This window comes from Canis lupus, chromosome 27, assembly GCF_048164855.1.
Source record: "Canis lupus baileyi chromosome 27, mCanLup2.hap1, whole genome shotgun sequence".
NCBI lineage: Eukaryota > Metazoa > Chordata > Mammalia > Carnivora > Canidae > Canis > Canis lupus.
The window spans coordinates 28,062,454-28,076,005 of NC_132864.1; the positions used below are offsets into that span (position 1 = coordinate 28,062,454).

The window sequence follows — 13,552 nt, forward strand, 5'->3', positions numbered from 1 at the left end:
GAAAGCTTCAGAGTCTCATTAAGAGCAAAGAGGACGAAAAAGAGAAACAATGGGAGCCTCATTATACATGGCTCATTATGACAGGATTTGGACATACCACCTGTCAAATCATGTCCCCCAAACATAACAATGACAGAGAGAAAGAGCTTGATACCTCCATCATCAGCCATGTCCTTCTAGGTATCAGTGCCCCTCTGGGGGACTGGCATACACAGGGCTTCATTCCATTGTAGCTGACACTCACACCAAGTCACCATGAATATCACAACTCAAACCTTCAGCATAAAAAGGTCAGAGGTAAGACTGTTCTTTATGGGAAACCCATAAAAAACATGGAATTAAGAGGAAAAGATTATAAAAAATAATGCCGAGGCATAGAATGTAGAGGCACAAGTGCTCATAACCCAAGAGGCATCTGAGAATTGTCACCCAGCCATCATTTTTTTTTTAAATCAAAGGAACAGAAACACAATCAAGAAAATCTTGTCAAAAAAAAAAAAAAAAAAAAAGAAAGAAAGAAAGAAAAGAAAAAAAAAAAAAAAGAAAATCTTGTCAATTCTCCTGGCAGTTGAACTTTCTGAAATTGGCTTACAGATATTCAAGAAGCCCATTCTTCAAGATTCCCAATTATAAGATCCCCTTCCCCAGTCAATAAACTCTAATTGGATCTGGTGTGTCTCCAACACGGTAAAGCCATCAGCATTTTATTATGCAAAAAATATGGCCCTAACAGCTAATTAGTGGTTCTGTATTTAGTGAAACAGTTACAGCCTGAACATTTAATGCTGATTTAATCAAAGGGGATTTTTACTTTGGAAATAGATTTACACAGAACTGGTTAAAATGGGTTCTGCTAAACTCAGAAATTTCAAGCATAAGACTTCATTTATATACTGTGGATACAAGCTGCCATTATCATTTTAGTCTAACTTTACCATGACAAAGGGTCACAATTATTAAATCATATCTAGAAAGAACTCGTTAGGACTTACAGTCATCACTTTATTAGCTAATGAACAACAGCTGCCTAAAAAACAGTGCTGCTGGTGAAATTCATCCTCCTGCTCTTCATGCTCCTTGATAAATGCTTCCACATTCACTAGTGAGGAGCGGTGATTTCTTGGGGGAATGAGAAAGCTCGGCTGTCTTCTTAATTGAATGCCCCACCATGGAACCACCGTGGCTGAGGTTTTGCTGAAAGTCGACATCAGCTCCTTCGTCTGATCTATGGTAATACACCTCTTCTACCTCTATTCATTAGACTTTCACAGTCTAGTGTCTTAATTGCCCAGTTCCCATAGAAAGAGATCTTACCTGCCCCAGGAGCAAGCAGCCAGCTATACAGGTAGCCTGCAGCCAGGGAATAGTAAAGCACTAGTCCCCTCTGGCCATTAACCACCTCTAAGATCTGATCAATAGTGACTGGGGAGTAGGGGTCGGAGTCCTGTTGTCCTGTTTGTCGTTCTACCAGTAGATCAGCAAATGCCCTCGTCCGTCCTCTTTCTGCCACAGCCAGGGCTTCATCATGATGGCCTAGGACACAAAAGCCATAGAGTGAGGAGTCCCTGGGGAGTGTGTTTATCCACAGAGGACCATCAGGTACAGAGATCCTAGGCAGAAACCTCACTGTCTCTGCCCTCCTATGTGGGGCACAGTCTGTTTCAAATCCAACCCCCTGCCTCAGATGATGAGTATAGTGCCACTCTTATAAAACCCCACATTTTCAGATTCCCACACCACTCTAACCCACTGGGCTTTCCCCCGTCAACAGCCATACCCCTAGAAAGCCAACTTTGTTCAGAGGATGGTCCTCAGGCCTGCCCATTCTCCGATCCACATGCTAAGTTACTCCCTGGCCTCCTATCATCATTCACTCGAGCTACTTGAACCTAATGCTTTGCACGCTGGTTACCCTCTCACTTCCCTGCTCAATTTTTATTTTAACTTGGCCTTAGCAGATAAGCATACAGGCCTGGCTCCTGACCATCTTTCTATCTCTCTGCGATGCAGCCCCTCTATGCATCACACTATCCAGCCCCACCAGCACACTCTTCATCTCCAAGTGATACCTCCCGTGCCTTTACACCTGCCAGTCCCTCTGCTGAGTGTATCCTGTCCCCCTTCATTGACCTCGGCTCTAAAGGAGGATCATTATAGTCGTTCTACCTATCTCAAAGGGCTACTGTAAAGATTGACCGAGGTGCTGTACGTGATGATGACTGGATGGGTTATTCAAAGTATTACATATCTAATGGTGATATTATTGTTAGAGCTGAGACCTCATTCCATTCTAGGCTCCCAAACACTTGCTTCTCTTCTCTTCTAGTCCACACAGGCAAACGGTTTAAACCTCTGAAGTCTCTAGTTCTTTGAAATTACTCCTTTCAAAGCTTTTCCTCGGTCTTTCAATCCAATTCCTGATCCCACTTTCCCTAAAAGACTAGTCTGTTATCTAGCTTAAAAGCTAAATGCATATACATGAGGGCACCAAATATATAAAGCAACATATTTTCAAGTGAAGATTATTTAGAGTGTTTAGAAGGAATACAATGAAGTAGGTCTGCTTGCATCATAAATATAGACATGGAAGATTTGCTCAAACTAGGGTCCAAAGAGACAGCAAATAGAGGCAGGAGCCCAGATCCTGCCACTCCAACAGCACTTCAAGGATCCCTAGCTTCCTACAGTTCCAGGATCAGTAGAAAGTGGGGATTTACTTGTGTGTATGCAAATGTCTTCTTTACCCTATTAAGTTATTAACTGGAACAGCAGGGATGATTTCTGTGCACATTGGAAAATTGGGCCCAAAGTGTTAGGCAGACTTAACACTGTTATTATAATAGATAATAAATTGTAATCTCAGGCAATGAGCAAATGTAATAGATACATTTTTCAAGGGGAAGTCTGAGCATTCATCTACACACAGCAAAGGACAGGTTATTAACAAGGCTTCAACATCCAACTTCAAAGACATTGTTAGTTCTGGTGAATGCCTCTTCCATCCAAGTTCTGGGTTGGTGGAAATGGTCTGCAGAGCTGGACAGGCCTGAGAAGAGGCAGAGGACAGGGCAGCTGGACGAGGTTGACTGACAGTTGAGGCCCTGATGAGGGAATAAGTGCTGCCCCAGTGCAATGCAGCACCCAGGCCTGGGAGAATTATCACTGACTAGGTCACAGCCCAGAAGGCAGATCCATCTTCTCAGGTACTTTCCCCAGGTATTAATAGTGAGAGGGAACCTGAGGGGGAACACTGGGCTCAATCATCTCTAGCCCTAAGTCACTCTCTCTGGCTCCTGGGTCTGCCTGCCAAAACGCTTTGTTTTCCCAGCAGCACTGAGTTTATTTTACTCTAGCACCAGTCACACTGTACTGGACTCACTGACTTCTGTCCTTCAATAGTATAAATGCTTCCTGAGGTCAGGAACCAGGCCTTGGTTTAATTGACTTGACTTTAATTCCCAGAGCTGACACACAGCACACCTAGTAGGTGCTCTACAAATATTTGTTGAATAAACAAACAAATGTTCAATGACTGGATTGCAGTTGTGACTTCACAGTCAGTTATAACAATAAATCCTATTTCATCACAGCAATCACTGAACAACTTAAGAAAGAAGTAGGAACCCCAGCTGCTCTCACCCAAGCTGACGAGCACCCGCTGCAAGGCCTGGTAGGATGAAGTCTGCAGGTCAAAGAGGGAGAGTTTGTAGTCTGTGCTCAGCTGCGCCTCATGTCGGATTGTTTCAAACAAGGCCGATGCCCTGTAGAGCTGCAAGTAGGGGACAAAGAGTATTACTCATTCCCCGGAAACCTCTGTCTGGCTTGGCTATTCACTGACTAGAGACAACTTCTATACAAATCTTGGTGCCCAATCTACAAACAATTTTTTAAGAGGTTTGAAAAGATGGAATCTTTATTTCCAGGCAGGTCCTTGCAAACCTGAGAAGGCATCAATCAGATCACATCCAATAGATTAACAGTTTATGTGTTCAATTAGATAAGGGGATCTAAAAGACAAAGATTATGGACTTACAGTCTGAAAGTTACAAGAAAAAAAATCAGCTGTTAATCCAATCAAGTGCTGATTTTTTATTATAACAAACAAAAAGACTCTCCTCTTGTCATCAAGCAGCCCTCATTTACCTCCCCAGGCCTCACGGAGCCCGAGGTCTGGACTGAGTGCGGGCACAGAGCAGGTGGGCTGGACACGGACTAGGCTGGGGGGAAATGAGATGATGTCAACCACACTTTCAGGAGGAGGACAGCTTTCTGCAGGCAGTTCAGCTGAATCAACCACTGCCCTCCACACCAGTGACCAGGGTCAGATCTTCCTTGGACAAGATCCCCTGGAGTCACACCTGCTCCCAGAGATACCCAAAGGACCAGATTCTCACATTCCTACAAAGACCTTGTCCTGTTGCTCCAAGCGATTTCTCCACAAGACTTTTGTCTAATATTTATATGCTGGAAATAGTACTGAATTCAAATTGATGCAAATTTAAAAAGCAGGATTCCAAGACTAAGAGACTTAGACTTAGTATCCCCAACTCCAGCACAAATTCATTCTGTGACTTTGGGCAGGATCTGTAGCCTCAGTTTCTTCTTTTTTACAAAGGGGATGGTTATCATTCTACCTCATGGGGTTATTCAAGGAATAAATGCAGTTAGTGACAGCACTTGAAAATTGCAAATCACTATAGTAATATAAACTTTAATTTTTAAAACAAGGAAATAAAGAATTCTTTAAACTGCCTTATTTTGGATGACGCCATCTCACAACTCCTTCAGCTTGAGAGAGGAACCACAACTCTAGTATCTTTCCAGTCTCCAGAGCCAGTAAAAGAGTGGGCTTCTCTTTAGCTATTTGTGCATATGCTGAAACATGAACTGTATGTGTGTGTTTGGGGGGAGGGGAGGTTTGTGTGAGAAAGAAGTATCTACTGATACTTCTAGAAACCTATAAAGACATTAAATCCAATAATTATGAATTCTTGAATAACCTCTGTCATATAATGTATGTAATTTCATTTTAAGGTTTAATGAGGAATGGTAGCACATAACACAAGAATTCCAAAGAAATTATTGAGAAATCTATCATACAAGTGAGCAAGAATCTTCACTATGGATCAACGCTTCTGGACTGGAGATCCTGTATGTCAACCCAAGTGTAGAAGTTAGCACCTTCTCTCAAATGTCATCACTACTAGGACAGTAATCCCAATGTCTTCCATGCTTCTGGAAACAAAATCCACTTGAGACAGGGATTCTTCTGCTCACCTGATGTTGAGACTCCTCCAGGTTCCCACTAGCCCAAAGGGAGAGGCCAAGACCATGGCGAATTTTGGCTTCATCTTCTCTTCGGCCCAGTTGTTCAGCTAACCTTAAACCTGAAAACAGAGAACTTCTAAGGAGACACAGAAGACAGACAATTCCACCCTGCTAAGGAGTCCTGGAGGGTAATTCTGCCTCAGGTGTATATAAAATATATTAATAACAGAAATAAATAAAATGCAGGACAAAAGTAGAATCAGTCAAGGCAGAGTAAGTATTCTCTTCAAATTCTGTGTTAGGAGCGACCTTTCCAGGACACTCCAAGATGCCCCAGCAAGAGCTCAGGTGATGGCTACTAGCAGGAGACAGGTTTGCAGGGCAGGTAGAAACAGTGAAATGAATGGAACCTAACCTGGCTGCCCTCCTAGATGTGAAACCCCTAGCTTTATGCAAATGAAAACTCCTGGCCTATAAATTTACCTAACCTAATTCTCTGGTGGACAAAAGCTTTTTCTGACAGTTCCAGAGTCAAGTACAGAAGCCAAGCTAATACTTTTTCCCATCTTACATACATAGCATCCAATCAGTGTTTATGGGAGACACATCTGATGTTCTCCCGAAAGCAGAATGCTCACACCGTCTGACCCTGCCTTCTGTTACTGATGCCACTGATGCATTTCATGTCCAATCTGTTTTTCCTTTAAGGCTGAGACTTTGATATGCCTCAGCAGGGTTACAGAACAAGTACTATTATGATTTGAAAGCCTTAAATGAGACTATCTTCATTCTGATGGCCTTCGGATAGACACCTGCAGCTTGGGTCACTTTCCTACAGCAAGCTTCTGGCTTCCAGGACACCAGCAACCTCCAGGGCTTTGTGAGAGCCAAATCTGAGGGCAACCATTTATTGTACTTGCCACTAAGCAGTTCTCAGCATCACTTTATCCTCATAAAGTACACAGTAGTTAGATTGTACAGAAAAGAGCATGAAGCTCCCACACTACATCTGCACACACAAAGGAAGGACTTCCTTTTTAAAATCTAATTTAGAGTGGACAGGAGACTGCCTCTGAGCATGCTGGGTTCTTGCAATTTCTGACTTCTGAAAAGGAATTGAATCCGTTGAGAGGATAATAAAAGTGATATTCAGGTTCACGCTCATAAAATACTATGCATTTCAAAACACACTTAACTCAGAAAACTTAGAAAAAACCATTTCAAGTTTAAATCATGTCACTGGGTAATAAAAATAATACTTGCAAATTATTCATATTTTTAAATACCTCATAGAATAGGAACACAAATGGAAGAAGATGGTTCTTGGGTGACAACCAGGAGAATACTGGTTGTTTTAACCTTCAACATACTAACCATATTCATTCTTCAGTGTAGCTATCCCTGCTAGATTCTGGGTCTATGAGTTGGAAGTCAAAGTCATTGAGATAGCTGCCCTAGAGGGTAAGTTCTGTGTGAGCAGGGACTTTGTCCCCTGCTGGATCCCCAGCATGTAGGATACACTCCAGCCCATAGTCAGTGGTTCAGCAACAAAGAGCTAAAAGTCACTGGCAGACACAGTATCTGTCCTGCTTGTTCCTATCTGCTTCTGCCTCTTAGGAATCTAACCCACCCACCCAGCATTCCTGAAGCCTGGTTTGCCAGGAACTAGTTGCACATAACTCCAGATAGATCACTAAACTGGTACAGACTTTTTCTTCATTTGCAAAAAGAGAAAAAGCTGGATGAGACCAATGGCTTTTACCAGAGCTGTCTATACAAATCACCTGGAGAGCTGATACAAAAATCTCAGACCAGGCCCCATCTGTGAGGTTGTAGTGCACTGAGGAAGGGTGATGCTGACTCATAGCCCACTCTGAAAGCCAAGACAGAGAGAAGGCACCAAGGTGGTTTCTGACTGAACTGTTCCCTCAGTGCAAGAGGCTACAGACCCAACTCAGAGTACTAGGAAAAGGCCTTCCAGGTGTCTGCATCCATAACGGTTCATGAGAAGAAGCATCTAATCGGGCCCATGAGGCACACCAGGCTCTCTAGTGGAGCACCTCCATAGAACAGACACCATGGAGATGCCACAATAAGAATTTAGATCTCTGCAAGACTTAAAATTATAAGAAACAATAAAAATGAAATTGAGAGTTTTCCATAAATATAGAATTATGTTACAATGTCTCAGGCAAAGCAGCTGCTTTATGGAAACAATGTTTCAGGAAGTACAAAAGAACACAGCTGAAAGGTTGTCATATGCTGGGTCTGAATTTAATAGTTTTCACAAATTCGACTGAAAATCGCCCCCAGTCTGTTGGAATTTTACCACAGACAAGTTTCAGGAAACCAAAAGCCAACTCTCATATTTAATGCATTGAGGCAGAGCTCCCATGGAGTGAGAGCCAAATAAGGTCTGGGAGGTGGCTCCTAACCTCTCAGTAACCTCTCAGCCTGCAGGCCAGAGCAATCCCTGGTCTGTACAAAGGATGACAGCAAACCATCAGCTCCTGGCCCATTCTCCACTTTGCTTCCTGCTTCCCTCCCTCCTGACTTCCCAGCTGGGGCTCAGGAGTAACGGGGGATATATTACTGTTCCAGCCCTGTTCTGTGCTTAGAAACAACTCTACAGAGGGACTTGTGTAGTTCCTGGGGTAGGAAAACTCAGGCTGGGCCCCACTTCACCAAGAAACGACCAGATGGACAGGACCAAGCTGCTGTACTCAGAGCCTCAGGTCATTTGGCTACAAACAGGAATAAAGATACACCTCTGAAGGTTACTGTGAGAATTAAATCTGATTAAATAAACTATATATGCAAAGACCCCTGGAAACTAGAAATGGGGGTTTTTGTTTGGAAATCAGTGACTATTTCCTTTTACTAGTGAGCCAAGAACATCATATCTGCCGTTCTTCCCTCCCAGGATGGGAGGATGCAATGTGCCCCTGTGAGGGGAAGCGCTTCCCAGAGTAGAAGTGTAAAGGGTTGGAGGATCAGCACGCTGCTGTGAGACTTGTGCTTCCTGAGGAAGGAAGCATCTAAGGACTGGTTAAGGTAGCTGCATAGGACCTGACAGCATAGGACACCCGCGGGGTGGAGGGGAAGGGAGGGGAGGGAAAAGAGGATGAAGGAGAGGCAGCAGTAGTCACATTAGGGTCTGCCTGGAACAAGACCGCCATAGCCCCAGCTCAAGCACTGGGGGCAGTTTGCGCGGGGAAGGAAGCCTGGTTGACAACTTAAGCCACCTTCAAACTGGATTAAATCTCAGCTGCAACATCAAAATGGACTTCTTTACAGTTTTGTTAAGAGTTTAGACATTTTCAGGAAGGACAATGGGGCTTGGAAAAGATGGGTGTTTTGCTCTGATTCGGGTCCTGAAATTTTATGTGACTAAATCTTGCTTGATCCCTCTCATGTGAGAATGTATTCTGTCTGAAGGGCGAGGGCACTGAATGGCATGGAGGTTATCAGCTCCCTGGGCAGCTGGCGGCCAGCGTTCCACAACCTGGGTAGCACATTTTGGAGGAGGGAATGCCCTTGCACTATTAAGAACACCCAATGAGGGATCCCTGGGTGGCTCAATGGTTTGGCGCCTGCCTTTGACCCGGGGCGTGATCCTGGGGACCCGGGATTGAGTCCCACATTAGGCTCCCTGCGTGGAGCCTGCTTCTCCCTCTGTGTCTCTGCCTTTCTCTCTCTGTGTCTTTCATGAATAAATAAATAAAATCTTTAACAACAACAACAAAAAGAACACCCAATGGGGGCACCATGGTTTTGGAGTTGAACTAATGATGTGGCCTCTGAGCTCCTCACTCCAAGCAGAAGTGGCCGCTCAAACTGTGCATACTTCCTTCTGAGTAGACTCTGAACTCGATCTCAGAGTATATGGAGAGACCACCCCAGACCTTTTCACTTACCTTCCTGTAAATACATGACCGCCTGGGAATAGTTCTGCAAGGCATGATGGGTCCTTCCGAGGCTACTATACGACACTGTCTTGGCCACCAAGTCATTCATCTGTGCAGCGATGCTCAAGTGCTGTTCCTGATAGACTACAGCCCTCTCAAAGGTGCCCAGGGATTCATATGTCAGGCCCAAGTTCCCGTAGGCTCGCCCCTGGCATGTGGGGTTGTTGGTTTCCTCTGCTATCTGCAGATCAAGCTGGTGGTACTGCAGGGCTGTATCATATTCCCCCATCTGCTGGTAAACACCACCTAGGCCACAGGCCGCATCACTTTCCAGGGCTCGGTCTTTCATCTCTCTAGCAATGTTCAGCTGGCGTTCAAGGCAGGAAATGGCTTGTTCGTAATTCCCTAATTGGCTGTGTAGACTTCCTAGCTCTCCATAGGCCTGGGCTTTATTAAAGGCCTCCCCGAGCTCATGGGCGACCACAAGCCTCTTTTCAAAGCACACAAGGGCTTGCTGCAAGCTCCCCATTGCCCTGTGGGGATGTAGACAGAAAAGCAATGATATTATTTTGTGCAGGTGCAGACATGCTAAAGCCCCTGAGAAAATGAAAAGCATTTGTCACTGTCACTTACTATAGAAGCTCTTAACTCCTCTTCTAGCTAAAATCTATCATGTGCCCTTAGAGTGAGATGCAGGGGAATTTCATAATCTGGAAAGCAATTCAAAAGTCATCCCTTAGTGACCTTCCCAAGAGCTTGAGATTCAATGGGATATACACCCCAGAGGAAACATAAAATATATTAATAGGCACAATGATAGCAAGTGAACTGTTTGGTACTTCGGGCCTCCCAATTTCCACTACCGCTTATACTATGTTTTTGAAATCACTTTACAATGGCTATAAATCTTTCACCCTGAGCTTCTCAGAGCACTCTGTGGGTGATGATTTAGTTTGACCCTTGCCCTTCCTCCACTCCAGGAGCCCTAATCCCCTGCTGATCTGGAAGGGCTGTAAATTCTGCAGACACAGACACCTTCTTGGGTTCCCCATATACAGAAGGAAAGCATCACCTTGGCCAACAGCGTGTCTTTTTGTGCTGCTAAGAGATGACATGATAAGACTGGGAAGAGCATGGATTTGGATGGCAGACCAAGTCAGTTGGGTGGGGCATATGAATCTCTTTCCCTGAGCCTCCATTTCTGGATGATAGTAAATCCTACATCCCGTAGCAGATCATAATTAGTGTAGAGTAATAAAGAATTGCCATAAATGTTACGCAAGATATCTCTGCAAGGTGCCTAGCTTGATGATGATAGTATATATTAATTCACTCCTGCCATCTTCAGGTGGCTTTCCCTAAAAGCAACAAAATGGGAGTCCATATAATTGGTGGGCATAGGTGTTGCATTAATAAACACATTCATATAATGTGAGAGACATTCAGAAGACATCAGATGAACTAATGTATTTACCTTTCCCATTCCCATTATCCCTTTTATCCTGATCATTATGTTGTAGTCAAAAAACCATTTCATTTGGGGTCAGACAGCCCTGGGTTTGACTCTCAGCTGTCCTTAATTTTTTAATCTGTGTAATCTTGGACATTGACCTAACTCCTCTGGGCCTTAGTTTCTGCCTTCATAACATAAGGATAATTAATATCCCCACTAAATTCACAAAATCATTGGTGGAGCTAAATAAAATATGTATGAAAATGCTTTGTAGTTAACAACCTGCTGTGCAGATGTTAAGTTGTCATCACTGCCACAAATGCTCTTTGTGTATGTTATCAACCACATTTGTCCTCTGTCATTTTTACCTGTGTCCATTTCCTAGGCCCCGGTAAGCCTTGGCTTGGTCTTGCATGCGATTCAGACTCTGGGCAACAGATAAATACTGTTCATAATACTTGATAGCTTCCTCGTAGTCACCCAGAGCCTCGTAGCAATCCCCCAGATTGCCATAGGCCCGGCCCCTGTCGAGCACAGACTCATTTCCACTTAGCTGCTGTAGCATGGCCAACTGCTGCTCAAAGTAGCCAATGGCTTCTTCCATCACATTCATGTTCATCTTTGTGATTCCCATGTTGCCATAGACCTGGGCTTCCAGGCTAGGGTCCTTCAACTTTTGCCCCAGATCCAGCTGCTCTTCATAACACTTGAATGCCATTGTATATTTCCCAAGGGCCATGTAGACAGCAGCCAGATGCCCATGTGCTCTGCACTCCCCCGGCAAGTCACTCAGCTCCTGATATACCTCCAATTCCTGTGTGTGATAACCCAAGGCCTTGTCATATTTCTGGATCATCCGGTATGCTGTGCCCAGGGCTGCATATGCACTGGCTTCCAGTCTTCTGTCCTTTACATGGTGAGCTAAGCCCAGCTGCTGCTCATAGAATTTTATTGCACCATTTATATCTTTTTTACAGATGAATATATCACCCAGGTTCCCCAGGGCTCGAAATTTAGCCTGGGAATTATTCAGGGACTGGGCTAAGGACAATAGGTACTTTTGACACTCTTCAGCTTTGCTGAAATTCAACAGAGCCTTGAATGCTAGGCCCAAGTTGCAGTAAGCTTTCGCCTGGCTCAATTTGTCATGAAGGTCTTTGGCCAGTGCCAGATCCTGCTCATAGTATTTTACCGCCTCCTGGTAATTTCCAAGGCAGTAATGGGCATAGCCAAGATTATGGCAGACCTTCCCTTCTCCTTCCATGTCTTGGAGGTCAGGAGCAAGCCGGAGGTACTGTTCATAATATGGAGCAGCCTGGACATACTCCCCCCGAGAGCAGTGGAAGTTGCCCAGGTTGCTGAGGGCCCGGGCCTCACTCTGGATGTCACGAAGCTCCCGAGCAATGTTCAGGTGGTTCTGATAATGTTGCAGGGCCCGGTCATGGGCACCCAGGGCCTGGTAAGCCACAGCCAGATTGCCATGTGTGGATGCCTGTGAGGCGCGGTCATTCACTTCCATGGAGATCTGCAGCTCTTGCCGGTGGTACTTGACAGCCTGGTCGAACATGCCCAGAGCGTTGTAAGCATTGCCCATGTTCCCATAAGCACGGCCCTGGGCAGCATAGTCACTCAGCTCCTGGGCGATACACAGGTGGGTCTTGTGGAGTTTCAGAGCAGTATCATAATCACCTTTCATCTGGTGTATGATTCCTGAGAAAGAGAATAAAGGAACGAAAAAGATTAGAATAACTGATCAGCATTTTGGGGAAAAATGTAATTTGCAACTCAATTTATACTCAAATACAATCTAGATGAATTAGAGAATTTAAAATAACAGAAAGTAGAATTAAATATTTATCAGCTCTCCAGAGGGATGATAGCTTTCTAAGCTTTGCAGAACAGAAGAAAAAAAAAAAAACATACACAGATTTGGTTACAAAATTAAGAAGTTTTATACTCAAATATATATCTAAAATTAAAAGGCAAACCCAATACTGGAAAATATGTGACATCTATATGACAAAATCTAATAGCTGTTGTGTATAAAGATTTCAAAGATTTCACTGGGGCGGGGGCACCTGGGTGGCTCAGTGGTTGAGCATCTGCCTTCAGCTCAGGTCATGATCCCAGGGTCCTGAGGTCCAGTCCTGCATCGGGCTCCCCACAGGGAGCCTGCTTCTTCCTCTGCCTATATCTCTGCCTCTCTCTGTGTGTCTCTCATGAATAAATAAATAAAATCTTAAAAAAAAAATTTCACTCGGTCTGATTTTTAAAAAAATTAAAATCAAACCCCCAATTTACTGAAATAGGCAAAGAACAGTAAGCAGAAGCAGACAATTCACAGCCGAGAAATACAAAGAGTAATAACCACAGGGGAAAATGCTAATTTCTTTCAATAATCAAAGAAATGCAAAATAAAGCAACCCTGAAGTACCATTTTATTTCAACTAAACTAGCAAACAGAAATTTAAACAGTACCCTATACTGATGAGGTTGCCCTGAAATTGGTAAACACATGAACTGCTGGACATAAACGGGAACTGCCTGCAGAGAAGCAGAATGGCAAGAACCACAAACACAGTCCTGCTAGGACCTGGCAATCCTACTCCTGGGAATATATTCTAAGGAAATCATCTGACAAATGCAAAAGCTATTCGCATGCCAATCTTCACTGCAGAATTACAGATTAGTGGGAAATCAGAAACATCTTAAATGGCAAACACTGGGGACCTGTATCAGTCCATTTTGGTATATCAGCTCAATAGAGGATTATGCAGTCATTAAAAGATAACTATGAAGTCTATGTAGAAAAATGGGGGGGGGGAGGTTCTTACAATAATACGTGGAAAAAGCAGAAAAAACACCGCATGCTCCCTGTGACAACAACTAGGAAAAGAAATGTGTGCACATGGACAAGACCTCC

At 44.0% G+C, this 13,552-nt stretch overlaps 1 protein-coding gene across 3 annotated transcripts in view; it reads right to left on the reverse strand.

Moving 5' to 3' along the window:
• Positions 1-13,552, reverse strand: part of TTC28 (tetratricopeptide repeat domain 28) — a 625,508-nt gene that overhangs the window by 105,947 nt on the left and 506,009 nt on the right. For all 3 annotated transcript variants that reach the window (XM_072803063.1, XM_072803062.1, XM_072803064.1), the window contains 5 exons: positions 10,998-12,339; positions 9,186-9,709; positions 5,278-5,387; positions 3,640-3,769; positions 1,315-1,533 (listed from right to left, as the gene is read on the reverse strand). In XM_072803063.1, the coding sequence (XP_072659164.1) occupies positions 1,315-1,533; positions 3,640-3,769; positions 5,278-5,387; positions 9,186-9,709; positions 10,998-12,339 (2,325 nt within the window). The remainder of the gene's footprint in view (positions 1-1,314; positions 1,534-3,639; positions 3,770-5,277; positions 5,388-9,185; positions 9,710-10,997; positions 12,340-13,552) is intronic.